Source organism: Colias philodice, chromosome 23 (assembly GCF_061535455.1).
Source record: "Colias philodice isolate Cphi_HAF_F1 chromosome 23, ilColPhil1 Martin Lab GWU primary, whole genome shotgun sequence".
NCBI classification, from domain to species: domain Eukaryota; kingdom Metazoa; phylum Arthropoda; class Insecta; order Lepidoptera; family Pieridae; genus Colias; species Colias philodice.
The window spans coordinates 2447464-2462959 of record NC_143108.1 but is presented as its reverse complement, the minus strand read 5'-3'; the positions used below and the strand labels follow the sequence as shown (position 1 = coordinate 2462959).

The following is a 15496-nucleotide window of genomic DNA, read 5'->3' as shown; positions in this document are numbered from 1 at the left end:
CATTCTTATCACAACTAATTTAAATGTTAAAAATTTAACACTACTATTGTTAAAAAAATATCTTTATTCTTCATAATGTAATGTTTATAATTATTTTTCAGGGGCAGTCAGAGCAGCTCAGACAAAAAGGACATTATGAAGCCGTCCCAATCGATCGACTAACTTCGTGACGTCATTCAGCTCTTACTAGCTCATGAAAGCAAGCTTGGAAATTTAATAACTACCTTCAGAGTAATATGACACTTATGCCAAAGAAGATAAGGCTCGTTTTTATGAGATTGTAACATACTTTTTCTCAGTTCAATTCTGATGCGAATTGACTTCAATGAAACAGTGTTTACTATGTATTTGTGTATAAAATTAATTAATATAATTAATAAAAATACAGAAATCAATGCAATGATGATAGTTTATATAATATGAAAACTTTAAAACACTCGGGTGTTCTGTTTTTATTGTGTTTAAAATACTAAAAACCCCTAAACGTTCCTAGATATCTTATAAATTTGGCCTAATAAACATTACTTATAATTAAGTATTTATTATTTGGAATATGGTCACCACTAAATTTCAACATTAAAACCAATTATTAAAAAGAATTGATACCACTAAATATAATACATAGTAAACATTATTTCATAAATTTGATAAACAACTTCCAACGTCCTTTTGGCGTTAATTTTTCCTGTAACTATATAGTTAAATGTATTTATAGACTGTGATCTAGTGTTACTTCGTTCTATAACTGTGTAAATAATGTCATTTCTATTGTTGGTGTTTAGATGTGTCATTTATCGTAAGCTCTTGGACTATGGACTGTGGTTAATTAAAAACTATTTCAAAGTGCATGAAAAATAATCGTAATATCTGATTTATCCACTTAAACAATTTGAAAAAAAAGACGGGTTGCACTCCGGGAGTGCCGGCAGAACTGAAAACTTGATTATTAATGTTCAGCATGTTTGATATTTTGGAATGGTATCCGTCTTACGCATGGAATATAAGCGCTAAAAAAAACAAAAAAAAAATCCGTCTTACGCTTTTTCGATCAGGCCACGTGTCCTGACGCGAGTTTAAGATTTTATACCCAACGCCGCTAAAGAAGTTTTCACTTCAAAAAAAGACAATATTTTTACCGTTTGACATTAATTATCTGTTTTTTTTCTCCGTTTTATTTTTGTGTTACATAACGAAAAAAGTATCACAAATGAAAAGTTTTGACAAGAAAAACGCTCCCCATTTTTAATAACCATAGTTCATGTTTCAGGGTTGCTTTTAGATTTAATATTAAAGTCAATATATCGTTAATTAAAAGTTATTTTCCATAACAATGCCTTCCCTCGACTGTAGACTATATTATATCTAACGCGTATTTCATTTATAAAATATATAATAAGTAATACATAGTTGAGAAACTTTCCTACAAAAAGAAGAAAATGACATAAAATTACTTCGGAGTCATCAGTCAATACATTCAATATTCATTGAAATGCATAAAAAATACATAATTAAAATTGTTGTATTTTTTATTAATTGAAATCAACATTATATAAGTAAGGTAATATAAATGAAATACGTGTTACATTAGTACATTTTTAGGTTATTATTTTTTTTTAATGTTTGTGTGGTTTTAATAGGTAGGAGTAGGTTTAACACGAAATATAAGTGTTGTAATGTTTGAATATCTAATAGAAAATGTCGTTAGCTGTTAATATCTTCTTGGATATTCAATGTTTATGATAAGTATTTAATAATTTATATATTTAACTTTAAAATGAGCAAATTTTAAATTAGACCGTACATTAACCTTTTTAAATGACATTTATAATCTACGGTTAATTAGGCAGCCATCTTGGATTACCGCGAAGTATAGCCAATAATAATGCTGTGTTTACGCGGCAATTTCTTTTTAAACTGACGTTTATGTCTTGTCATTTTTTGCAACTTTTGAAATATATTTTTTTTGCTCATTTACATCGATCACATTATATTGTAATTACTTTTAAAATACAGATTATTTACCATAAGTGAAGTATTATATGATGCTAGTCGAGTCTTATATTTGTTATGTTACCTAAAGCAAATTTTACGTCCGAAAGCTTATGAAGCCAATGTTGATAAATTTACTGAATAAAATATGTTTTATTTTGTTTTACAGAGTCTATTTTGTATATAAATATTTAAATGTAAATACGCTTGGTTGATATGTATCGCATAGTTAATTATTTAAGAAACTGTATCTTCCTTTTATGTAGGGTTTTCCAACTGGCATATTTATTATACATAAATTTAGTTATAATACATTTTTGGAATGTAATACAGATATGAGTAGTCCATGAGCAAGTTGATCAAATTATTAAGTCAATAAATACACCAGTATCTTAAAATTCATGGTTTTGTGATATTTTAGGACCTTGAGGGTAGGTACTTTGAAATATGACATAAATTGTTTTAACCGGTTCTACCTATATGAATATGTGAACAAAATTAAATTTAGTGTAAATATAAAATATTTCAAAATTAATTATTATTTTCCAAAGTGAAACGAAAATACATCGCAATTGTTATTTGTTAATTTTAATTGTTTGCGTACATATCTTTTGATAGTTATTTCCGTTTTATGTTTTGAGTCTTGACATGTTATTTTTTGTGCAATAAGATTAATGTTAATTTTTTTTATTCAGGTTATTATTGTATAGGAGTTATCCATGAATAATGCCATATTATGAGAAAGCTAAGAAGGGTTAAAATATCATTATCCCAAAATCATTAGACCCAAAATTAATGTTGATTGATACACATGTAAAAAAGTGATGCAGATTGCTGTAGGTAACTACGCATGTAAGTTTCTTGAATTTTCGATGCAAGTTTGCTTATAAGAATCCTAAATATAATTACGAAAGTATAAAACATTTAGTTAACCACTAGCTGTGCCGCGCGGTTTCACCCTCGTGGCCCCACTCCTGTTGGTCTTAGCGTGATGATATATAGCCTATAGCCTTCCTCGATAAATGGGCTATCTAACACCGAAAGAATTTTTCAAATCGGACCAGTAGTTCCCGAGATTAGCGCGTTCAAACAAACAAACTCTTCAGCTTTATAATATTAGTATAGATAACATTACTTCCATTAAAACTTTTATGTAGTTACATAAAAGTTTTTGCAAGGTATTAAGCACCTTGTATGACATTATTTTCGGATAACCTCTAAAATGACATTTTTTAAAGTAAATTATGTTTTTCAAATCGAATCCAATCACAACTAATAGTTTTATTAACACTGTTGTATTAAAATGTAAAATATAACTTATTGGGAAATCTGTGCAATTTTAAAGTGTAATTGTTTAGTTTTCTATAAGTGACAATGATATTATTATAGGTCCTTTATTTTTATATTATATACATGTCCCGTTCAAACATTAGTAAATTCACGTATTCCAGAAAGAGATAACATTATACCTAGGTATTAAATATATCTTCCATAATAAATTAAAAATCACGTTTTAATATCATTGTCACTAATAGAACTTTAGAAAAAATAGATTTCTGGTGTTGTGAAATAGTTTTATTACTATTAGGGACCTCTATTGTAAAACTTTACTGAATAAACAAATGATTAAGACTTCTCTAAATTTTGTTATTATTATACCATACCCCTCACTCCAATGGTTTTTTTTTCTTTTCAATAAAAAAACCTCAATGCAATTTTCGAATTATGCATGAATTGCGAAAAATGCAACAGCCAATCACAAAGCACACTATTCTGCTATTTGCGCGCTAAAATTTCGCATTATTGCAATGAAAATATTAATCATATAAACATCAAAATATAGAAAATACTGCAATTTCCAAATATTACCACTGTCTTTGCTACTTTTTTTTGCTTAGCATATACTTTTTAAACACAGTTTTATAAAGATCCTAGAAATATACATACTATTTATAATCACTGCAGAAAACAAAACTGATTGGCAGAAGACAAGTTTGTCATCATGTCACACGCTGTAAATTGAAACAACAAAATGTTCAGATTACCTGGGCAATTGCTGACAATCCGAAGCATATTGGTAAGGAAACATTGTACGAGAATCAAAGCTAAAATACTTAACTGGAAAGAGCACATTCATATAACACTTAATACCAACATAATAATATTATGGTCACATCGGTTGGCAGTACGCGCATTTATTACCCGACTACGGCAAAGCAAAAGGTTATGATTTTGACAGGCTATGTATGTATGTATGTATGTATGTATGTATGTATGTATATATGTATGTATGTATGTATGTTCATCTGTTCCCTCGTAACTTCTAAACTACTTATCAGAATTCGACAAATGACATATCATTAGAAGCGTCTTAATTGTCCGCTGGTTATAGGCTATATGGGGTTTCACAAAATCTAATGTGGCGCCCTCTAGCGGACAAAACATACAGAGTAAAAAAATAAAGTTAAGATAAATATGCCGTGTTTGGTATCATTTGAAAGCTTTTTACTTGCACATTTTGAATATATATATATTACTAGCATTTGCTTGTGACTTTACCTGTATTCATGGGCTGATTGCATATAATTCACATCTTTTCGTTCATAGCTTCTTTATTAGTTCATCAATTTAACTTTTGTTTTATACTTTTTCAGCGTCGTTTTTTGTCGTAGTTGGGTTTTAGTTGTTTTACTTTTTATCTTGTTTTACAAGTTATCTTCAATCCATTTTAAAGCATGCTCTACTTATATACCTAGCGGGCAGAACTTAAAATTTCCCTTCTTTTGCTTCTCTGTCCTCATTTGTATAACGATAGCACAGTATAAATTCAAACTAAGCATTCAATTTACTAAAATCTGTTTGACATCTCATTCAACTTACTCCTTCGATACACTGTAGTTCTTAACCAGATATCCCATTGAGCCCCGAACGGCCCGATCGGTCCACGACACAATAGATTTTCTATTATGTCTGTGATTCCGGGGCCTGAGTTAATATATTCGCAGCGTCGACACCCCATTTACCTTCGAGGGACACATCTATCACAACCCTACAGCAAGTACAGTCCTCAAGAGCGAGAGACATGCCCGAAGCCGCCACCGCCTCCTCCACCAAAGGCTAAAGATGATAGCATGTTCTGGGGTGCTATAGCCGTTGTATTCCTGGCCGCTGGGTTTGCTGTTATTGCTAAGTAAAAATATAATATTTTTTTCCATTTAATTTGTACGAAAAGGCTGAACTGTAAGGGATACGCTGTTGCAAACCATGGACATTTCTATAGCTTGTGTTATTCTGATACATACGACAGCTACGGCAAAGCTAAGACAAATAACTTCAGTAGCTTTGGCCATTATTAATTAATATGATATTTGTGCAGATTATTTTTGATTATTCAATACAAGTATAATATTCATGTTAGGTAGACTGTCAAAGTGACGTTTCACGCATAAATCTTAAACCTAAAAATATATTTAAAAACTTTTATTAAAAAAAATAGATTCTTTTGTTATAATATTACATGGACTGCAAATTTTTAGACGTTCCCCCGAGATGCGTGATTGGTTAACGATCCACGCGCCATGGTTCGATGACTTTATAGCAATAATGTATGAAGAAAACATGACGTACTCTGAATTCGCGGAAAAATGTACAGATGACTTGAGAAGCCTTATACAGAACATTGGCAGAGATGATAAGCCCAAGAATTGTTCTTTGGAGGGTGAGGATGGAAAACCGGTTATAAGTAAGGAACAAAATAATCTTCGATTAAATTAAATGTTGAATCATATTCGATATGTTCTTTTTATTTTGAACACATTTATTTCCCTTTCAGCAGTACCAGAAAGGCATGAAATAGAAACAGTAAAGATACGTGGTATGTTTTTCACCCCCTTACTGAATATGATATGAAATAATATGAAACTACACAGAATACAAAAGGTGTTACAGGAATTTTATTTCTCCCAATGATCAATCATTTTGCAATTCGTGGCATATATGAACTTACCTACTTCTATATACTTTCACCTATCTCTTATTAATTAGCATAAGATTCCATTCAAAACAAACAGAAAAAACTTATTTCACAATCAAATTAGTACAATTCTAATTACAGAGGATGGAAAAGAATGCGTAATTATTCCACCTCCAGTGGTAACAAAGAACATTTGTGACGTTGAAGAGTGTCTGATCGATCTAGCTGAAACAGTTCTAAACAACTACTACACGGCTACTGAAGCTTGCGCGTATTATAATAGAGTAAGATGTTTTATCTATTGTGGTAGAAAATGTACAATGGTAATATGATCAAAAGATTTGTTTTTTTTAATACTATCGCGTGGAATAAGCTTGTAAAAGTAGTTAGGTACACTCTCTAAGGATATTGAAGGCTGATGTTTATACCCGTTAACCCCAGAGTGGGCGCGCTATGAGCATTTTGCCGCCCGCGCTAAAAAACCGTTAATATTTTTTAAAATAAAAAGCCGTTAGACTTGCGCTTCTTAGTAGCTGCCCCCACTCTCGTTAGCAACGTTTGCTGAGAATCTGGATGCCGTCAGTGCGCGGGGGACCGCCGGAGAAGAAGGTTTGTACCATCACGTGTCGCCGGGCGGCAAATTGCTCATCGCGCGCCCACTCACGTAAGTAATTTTGTATAATGTATTTTTTGCAAACTCGAAATGTTGACTATATTTTATGGTGCATTAATCATTTTTGCAACTAAAAATTTGTTTTAGGATTTCAAAGAATTCATTGATAATAATAAGAATATTTGAAACAAATTGCCATGGTACTTGTGAAGCAATATATGACCACAAGGGCTTCTATAGACACTTTAAATATTCCTTTGAGGACCCAAATTGCTCGCTTTGTCCCAGTAGAACAAGGATCTTCTTCAAAAAAGGAGGGCAAATGCAGCATATGTCCCTCAAAGAAAAACAGGCGCACGAAAAAAGGGTGTTCCAGATGCGAAAAGTTACTGTGCAATGAACATTGTACATATCTTTGTGAAGACTGTTTTGATAAAGCGTATCCTGTAGATTTAGAAAATATATAATTTTGTTATTTTTTCCATTTTTTTTAAGTATTAAAAAGTATTATGTAGCATTAGAGAAAAAAAGTCAATTAAAATATTAAGTTTTCTAAAGTCTTTTGTAAACCAAAGTTTATAGAACAAAGTTGAATAAATATGTTGATTTATTATTACTTACTGTTTATTTATTTAAATCCTAAAAGAAAAAATATTAAATTGCTGTATTACTAGTCAAAATAGTCAAAGAAAATGAGGCGGCAAAATGCTCCACACGCGCCTACTGACGTTACGCAAAAAGACGCGCCCACTCTAGGGTTAAAGAGGTATGCATTAATGTAGGTATAGATATCGAATGTCCTGCTTCATATGCATAACTAACATTAAAACATTGCAAAACTGACACCATAAATTGACTTTCAAAATTAAACACATTGATCCCCATTGATCAAGAATACATTTTACGAATAATCTAGCATATTTTACACTCATCAACAAGCTCCTAAAACTAAAACCTACTGTTATTAGATATGTCGTATTTATTCGTGATCTTAACAGAGCACTTCAACAGAACTTAACAGAATTTTAACAAGTATTCAGTCAGATTTCGAACATTCGTTTTCAAAATCAACAGATAGTAGAAGAAGCTATGCAGAACTTTTCCATACCAACAGTAAAGAAACTACACGAGCAAATGGCGGAGAGAATTGATCTCGTCAATACATCTCTTAATAATGTCAATACTGCACTAAATGATTTAGGTAAGGGATCTTTGTTCAATGTTAATATTGTTTGTTTTAGGAACCTTTATTAAAATAATTATGTTCATCAACCACGTATCATAGCTAAGTTGAAAAAAAGAAAGAAGATAATATACAGAAAAAACCTGGTGTGTTTACCGGCGATGTGTTATATCATTAATAGAATTTAATGTATTTAGATTAATTATCTATAGAACAAAGTTACCAATCTGTAACTGACCTATAGTTTAATTTAGAATTGTATAATTATAGAAGTAAGAACAGTAGAAATATAATTAAACACTGAATTAAGCACATAACCTTTCATGTTTTATAAAAACGATAAAAGGATTTTGACGATAGAAAAAGAGAAATATCTTACAGATGATCTCACACATTACTTCGAATGTGGTGTAAAAGCACCAAAGGAAGAAATGTGCAACATCCGTGGCCTTATAAACGACTATCAGAAGAAGCTGAAAATATCTCGCATCAAATATGAATGGGAGAATGATAAGTCTGTTGCTATGGATCAACATTGGCAGAGGGTATTCTTCTGTGTTCTTGCTATTTTTCTTAAATGCTAAATTGCCTAATGCCTTCTATAAGGGGTATCATTGTACCAGTTCCTTGCCATTTCAGTTAATTATGTAATGTATTTTATGTTCTATTGTCCGGTGTCCCCAATTGAAAAATAACGAACAAACATTCCAGGTAATTCTGTAACGAACTTTATACTTTGATAATTCTTTAGTACTTTCTCCTTTCCCCCTTTTTCGATTGGAATACCTAATATGGATTTTATGAATATGTTTGGTGCAATTTATTACCGACAAAAGTTTACAGTAAGCTTATAAACCATGTTAATGTTAAAATTAAAGATGAAATTATTTGTAATTCATAGGTTGAGGCTGCAGTAGACAAATATACAGACGAGAACCAAACGATGTTTCCTGAAATAAAGTACGTTCAGGATAAACTGCAATTAGTGGGAGATCCAGATTTATTGCTCTATCACACCTATAGATATGTAAGTTTGAACATGTTTGAGTAAAGTGACGTCATAGCAAATATCGAAGTGTGCAATGATGCAGTCAGAACGAAGCTCACGGGAACTGACCTTTAACCTATGCAAGTAAAAATAGGATTTATGCAAGATGTACCTCATGGTACATCATACAGTTTGATTTAAAATCAAGAGCTTGATTTGGTAGTTGCTTTTTTGCGTCTTTAATTCAATATTGACACATAAGATTTTCTACGCTCTATATGATAACAAAACTATAGAAAGCTAATTTTTATTATATTTCAGTCACAAAAATTAAAAGAAGAACTTAAAAATTCTGTCGTAGGCATGACAGAGCGGATAAATAGAGCAATGGATAGTACGTAACCTTTACACTTTAATATCATCGCACTGTAATTATTTTATATGTAATTAAATTAATTTAAATTTGATAGATCTTCCACCGAATAAAGCACGGGACGCACAATTACAAGCAGTACTTAGGGAAAAAAGAACGGCAATGGACAAAGAGTTCAAACAGAGGGTATATATAAACTTCAGTCATAAAACTAATGTGTGAAGTGAAAAAAGTGCAGTCCCGTATCCTATAGTGGAGCATTATGCATACATCTGTTTCACTAATCGATTTTCTTTAGGGACAAGTTGGTGATCAGCCATCTGTGTCCTGCTAGATCGAGACATTTTTTCCTCGTCTCCACCCGGAATCGAACCCAGGATAGACAAATAATTATTTATATGTGATATAAATAAGTTTTGTAATAAAATGATCCTAATACACGCGTTTGCTACTATGAATAATGAATAATTTTATATCTTTGGAAAATTCTGTTGTTGGATAGAAATAATTGTCTACATACAAAGTTTTCAAATATCGGCTAAAATATAATGAAAAATGTGGTAAAGGTTTATTAACTTTACTATAGGTTGTATAATCATAATTTTCTAGTGCGAAGAACAAGTAAAGAACAATGATAAGATATTGAAAGATTCGTTAAAAAAGCAAAGTGACAGACATCAAGAAGTCTTGAAGCAGAAATTGGTACAGAAGGAAAAAGAGGTAAGACATGGTTAGAAATATACTTCAACGTCAATTTTAAATTATCTATAATCTAACAGAATTCACAAAATATTAGAAACGATCAGACACAGAGACAAATTAAATAAAAATTATTTTGTTGAAGATTCAAATAATTTTGTTTCGTGAACAAGAATGATGACTTTTTTTAATAACGTAGAAGTTTGCAGATCTTATTAGTTTGTGTGTATTTTAAATTCATTAAGAAATAATTAGATATTAATTATTGTCATTAATGAGCCTAAAAGATAAATGAAAAATTTATTATTTAGGCAACAGAGAAACTAAATAAAATGGTAGCTGAGAAAGTGGCATTTGAAAAGAATATATTTAGACGGCAATTAGCTGACATGGCTGCAAAGCTGAAAGTCGTAGAAGATAAACTCAATGGTAACTACGATATATTATAAACTTGTAGAGCTTTTATTATTTATTTATTTATTCACACATATCAAATACCATTACAGGATTTCCTAATGCGGTACTGACTTAAAACTATAGATGTTATACATATACAGGGTGTCCCACTATTGGTATACTAAGCGCGAAGAGACTTGTAGTTTAGCATACACTGATCACGTAAAAAATACTTAAACAACAAAATTACGTCAAAAATTTTTTGCTAAATTTTTCCTGAAAATCCATGTTTTCTTCTCTAGCTTCGCGCAGCCGGCATATACCGCTCCGCTTATGTGAGCATTTTGTCTATGAAAACATAATCCTAAACGATAGCTCACGTGCTGGTGGTAAAGTTGGGCGGGTTGCTTGTTATGGGTGTACACATAGAGCTTTAAGAATTCATCTATTTGAAAAAAAAATGCGTCTGGAATTTTATAAGTATTTTTTACGAACTCAGCGTATGCAAAACTATAACCTCCTTTGAGCTTAGTATACCAACAGTGGGACACCCTGTATATTGAACTAATACTACTAATACTTATACTAACAACTTAAACTAATAACTTACAACCTACTAAGAGAACATACAATTAACACAATCCAATAATAACAATATAATTAATAACAAATGACATAAAGAAGAACCTTTGTTAATTCACCCAACTTGCATGTAAATATATCCACTCTCCCATGGAGGTCATTGAGACCACCATGGGAGATATAGTAGCTCACCAGAGAGCTACTATAGTCGAGCCAATTTAATAGGCAACATTTGACGTCTATCAATTACATATTATATCTTCGAAGAGAGGTAACCTGCTTAAAAACATCGATTAAACTGACTTTGGTTTTCTACAATGCCTAACCAGATAGTTATGACATGCATATTAATTGGTTTCGTATTTTAGGTTAATATACCTAAATTTTATTTATCAATATAACGATTGTAGCGCATTTAAAAGCTGAGCGTGAAACGAAAAGATCACAAGAACTTTGGGTGGCGGGGGCTGCCCTCCTCAAAGCTACTAAAAAGGGGGAACCTAGGGTCCGAGTAGATAAAGAATTAAGGGCTATTCAAAAGGCATCAGGTAAGAAAGTTTCACATACGAATGTAATTTATGACAAACGTTTTTTAGAAGAGATAATTCAAGAAATAATTATCTTCTTATATATAAAAATGAATCGCAAAATGTGTTGGTAAGCGCATAACTCGAGAACGGCTGAACCGATTTCGATAATTCTTTTTTTATTATATTCCTTGAAGTACGAGGATGGTTTTTATGTAGAGAAAACGTAAATATGTACCACGGGCGAAGCCGGGGCGGACCGCTAGTTTGATATAAATGCGAATTGAATTTCTGACAAACCTTTTTAATTAGTTTGATTTGAAATGATTGGATAATTCAATCCATACTAATATTATAAATGCGAAAGTAACTCTGTCTGCCTGTCTGTTACTCAATCACGCCTTAACTACTGAACCAATTTGCACGAAATTTGGTATAGAGATATTTTGATACCCGAGAAAGGACATAGGATAGGTTTTATCCCGGAAATCCTACGGGAACGGGTTTTTCTTTGAAAACGCGGGCGAAGCCGCGGGCGGAAAGCTAGTTAAATATTAAATTATAAAATTAAAATTGAATTCGATATAGTAAATCCGAATTGAATTCCATATTGTAAAACTTAATACTAAGGGAAAAGTACAGGCTGTTTAATGTAATGTATCTTGATAATTCGTATTACCTACATTTTCTTAAATAGGGGATGGAGATAAACTAGTTGAAACTGTACTAAAAGCGATACCAGAGTCTGTAAGAAAAGACGGTATCGTACCAGAGAGCGTGCTTCGAGAAAGGTACCATCGAGTAAGTTAAATTTTTTTGGTTAAATAATATTTTTTTCCAAATTCTATAGCTTCATAGCATGCAAGATGTGCTATACTTAATATTTTAGTACTGAAAAAGCTCTGAAACTGACTGAATCTTCTAATCTTCGAGTCGAGTCGAGTCTGCGTAATCTTGAATGAAAATAACACAATCAATATCTCACATTGACGAGGATTTTTTAGATTTATTGATAGTACTTTGAACAATTCTATCAACTCTGGCTACAAGTAGTGCCCACTCCTTCACTCCTATTTTGGTGTAATTTAAACGAAGTAGTTCAATCAATTTATTTCAGATGGAAAGCATAGCGCTAAAAGTGGCGTTAGTAGAACATGATGGAGCTCCCTTACCAGTTTACTTCTTATCGTGGATACAATCTGCTTTGTTGTTTATGAAGGTATACATAATACAAGATTAATCTACTTTTGTTTTTTCATCATAATCATCAGTCCGTCTCGTCCCCAAGCAGGGACATAGGCCCAAACATTACGAAATCATATTTTAGGTTTCAATCCCTATACCCATCTATATAAATATAATATTAATATAACAAATAATAAGGTCTATGTTACTAAGCCCCGAAATTCGAAGAGCATGCTTAGGCATGCGCTAAATCTCTAAAATATGATCATCAGGCGAACTACTAGTTTGTTTGCCTGCTGTCTGGACTTAAAAATGTTCTTTTTTTACAGATGTCTGGCATCCCACAAGCAGAAATAGACAATCCACCGAAAGAGCCCTTCAAGGATTTGGACACATTCGATTTGTTACAACGAGCAAGGTAAAATGCAGAGTAGAATTTTAGTTTAGTTTATGATTTTTTACAATGGAAATCATTTGTTGCGAATATTTCTTGACGATGGTGACTACTTATAGCATCAGATCACCTAACATGGCTTTAATATGTAGTTTTTGATAAACTTCTCATTCTTGTTACGTTAATTCTAAAAGAGTTGCGAGGATTGTTGAATATTATGTCAAGCGAGTAAAATTTTTCAGTAAAAAGAATAGAATTTTCGATCGTGCAAATCAACTCTGTCTTTTATAGTCATCTTTAAAACACATAATATAATTATACCTACACAATTTGAAAGGAAACTCGAGTCATAAAAATATTCCAATGTAACCGTAATTATAAATTGCATTACGCATCAATGGACAGGCGGGTTAGTTCTGCCGTCACGTGGCGTACCACGCGTTTGTAATTTTGTGACTAATTGCCGCTTTCACAACTTCTGGATAATATGTTCTGGATAGCTTATTAGACAGATATGACAAGTTACATATAAAAATATGCGTCGTGTAAAATAGGGCCTTGGGCTTTATCAGTAAGTGATAAAACTGCCAATTTGGTGAAATTATTCAATAAATACTGAGGCATTTATTTTAAACAATTTATTCCTGATGGTTATTTTATAACTTTACGGTTTATTTTAAGTTAAAAGGTTTCTACAAATTTAATTCTGTTCAATAATTTATAAACATCTTATTATTTAACGTTGGTTTACGTATCGAATTTACGGAAATTGAAAATATATATTTTACAATCGCATTGGACACAACAAACGTTCTAATTAAGTACCTAATTATTTTTATTGTTTGTAATCGTTCTCAATGTGGTATTTTTAAATGAAAATTTATACATGAGTGAATAATAGATACAATAAAATAAACAGATTGGCATGATTCGTATTGTAAATAAAAAATGTGTTTACAGATTTTGGATGGAGCGGGGTAACCTAGCAGCCGCTATACGTTATGTCAGTTCCCTGGAGGGCGCGTCCAGGGCCGCAGCTGCTTCATGGACTGAAGATGCCCGCTCCCATCTGGAGACCAGGCAGGCTGCGGAGGCAGTGTTAGCACACGCGGCAGCGCTCGGATTGCAATATATTTAAATTGTTGATTGTTGTGGTTTTTGATGGTTTTGGAATAAAAATTAAAGCGTATAATTATGTTGTTTTATTTTTTATTACAAATTACAATTAAATATATTGTTTACACATTGTTTTGATTTGGAAAATATTAAAAAACAAGAACACGACTATAGTTTCACTTAGCATACGTTATACATATAAATTGCTGTTTCTTACACATATGTAGTTACATATTACATACATACACACGAAACAAGTTTCAGTGAAAACATAAGTATTTATTATTTTCATAAAACTTAACCTTATAAGTTAAGGAAAACTACTGGTATAAAGTAAGATTCGCATTATACTGAAAAACGTATGTTTTGTAATAAATATATAATGATTGGATTAGTGAATTGAGGTTGCATGTTATAACTGTAAATCACTATTACAAAAGTAATGACGTTTTTACTGAAATAATTCAAACATGTTTTTCCTGACTGTGGAAATCCCTAGTAATATTATAAATGAGAAAGTAACTGCCCGTCTATCTATTCTTCACACCTCAACCATTGAACCGATTTAGAAGAAATGTGGTACAAGGGTAGTTACTAGTTTCAGACCTGAGAAAGTATAGATTAGTTTAATCCCGGAAAACTAAGGAAAGGGATTCGGGTTTTTCTATGTTCATGAGAAGGTCTACCAAAGAATCTACTAACTTGCTCTCAGAGATGATAAATGTCGCATAATAAAACACCTCACTATCCTTTTAAAATATTATGCATAATTTGGAATTCTATTTATGAATGCAGAGCGTGTTCATATTAAAACTTGATTTATTAAATCGTGTATACCTTTAAATATCCTACCATTTTTACATGAAGATATGTAAACTAAGTTGACTGTAAATTTTAAATGAGAAATCTCCAGTGAGTCGAGCACGATTATAATGCAGTATTTATAAAACGTAAAAAACACGGTGATCTCGATTCACGATAAAACATTGATTTTAATCATGATATGTATATCGAGTTCCTTAATAAATTCGTCAAATGAACCAGTTACCAATATTAATTTTCAAACAAATTTACTATTAGGTAAAGTGTATTTTTCAGACAATATTAAACAATTCCGTAATTAGCAATATAAATTATGCGAAAGATGAAACTATGTTTATTTTCTTTCAGACAGCGATTTTATGGTATAATTTTTTTGTCCGTAGATGATCAATAATTAGAGCAGGTTGTAAAACATCTCATTGCCATGAGAATTACCTTTGACCTATACAGTTAGAAGACTATATTTGGTTTAAAACCTGTCAACCTATTGTTATAACACGAATGCGGTTAATTTATTTAAGTGGAGCAAAATTAAAAATGGCCTACGCGTGGCCGTGGCCAACGGAAGTTGCACATATTGACGCAAATATTGGATCGATTTGCTTAACGAAATCAATAGAATGGCGTAAGGGCTGTTTGCTGGTGTATTCGCATAA

The 15496-nt window shown here is 31.7% G+C and overlaps 2 protein-coding genes and 1 long non-coding RNA gene across 5 annotated transcripts in view; all 3 read left to right on the top strand.

Annotated features, from left to right (window-relative positions):
- Pde6 (phosphodiesterase 6) overlaps positions 1-3631 on the top strand; it is an 82619-nt gene extending 78988 nt beyond the window's left edge. For all 3 annotated transcript variants that reach the window (XM_089709754.1, XM_089709755.1, XM_089709757.1), the window contains one exon: positions 102-3631. The gene's annotated coding sequence lies outside the window, so the exon portion shown is untranslated. The remainder of the gene's footprint in view (positions 1-101) is intronic.
- Positions 3632-4021: 390 nt separating this feature from the next.
- Positions 4022-14080, top strand: LOC149477903 (MICOS complex subunit Mic60-like). The gene is made up of 17 exons (XM_089709991.1): positions 4022-4066; positions 4995-5179; positions 5526-5731; positions 5822-5863; positions 6116-6246; positions 7650-7776; positions 8140-8303; positions 8660-8785; positions 9068-9140; positions 9217-9305; positions 9729-9839; positions 10130-10247; positions 11207-11344; positions 12021-12124; positions 12441-12542; positions 12838-12926; positions 13863-14080. Exons 1-17 carry the CDS (start codon positions 4022-4024, stop codon positions 14038-14040), a joined length of 2028 nt encoding a protein of 675 aa, XP_089566117.1. The 3' UTR covers positions 14041-14080.
- LOC149477904 (uncharacterized) lies at positions 6400-7191 on the top strand. Its single transcript, XR_016317510.1, has 2 exons — positions 6400-6626; positions 6723-7191. It is a non-coding gene; the product is annotated as an uncharacterized LOC149477904 (long non-coding RNA).
- Positions 14081-15496: the final 1416 nt, after the last annotated feature.

Coding starts and splice junctions, on each gene's coding strand:
- LOC149477903 (XM_089709991.1), top strand. CDS start 4,022: ATGTTCAGATTACCTGGGCAATTGCTGACAATCCGAAGCATATTG. Junction 7,777..8,139: donor TACTGCACTAAATGATTTAG/GTAAGGGATCTT, acceptor AATATCTTACAG/ATGATCTCACACATTACTTC. Junction 9,840..10,129: donor TGGTACAGAAGGAAAAAGAG/GTAAGACATGGT, acceptor TTTATTATTTAG/GCAACAGAGAAACTAAATAA.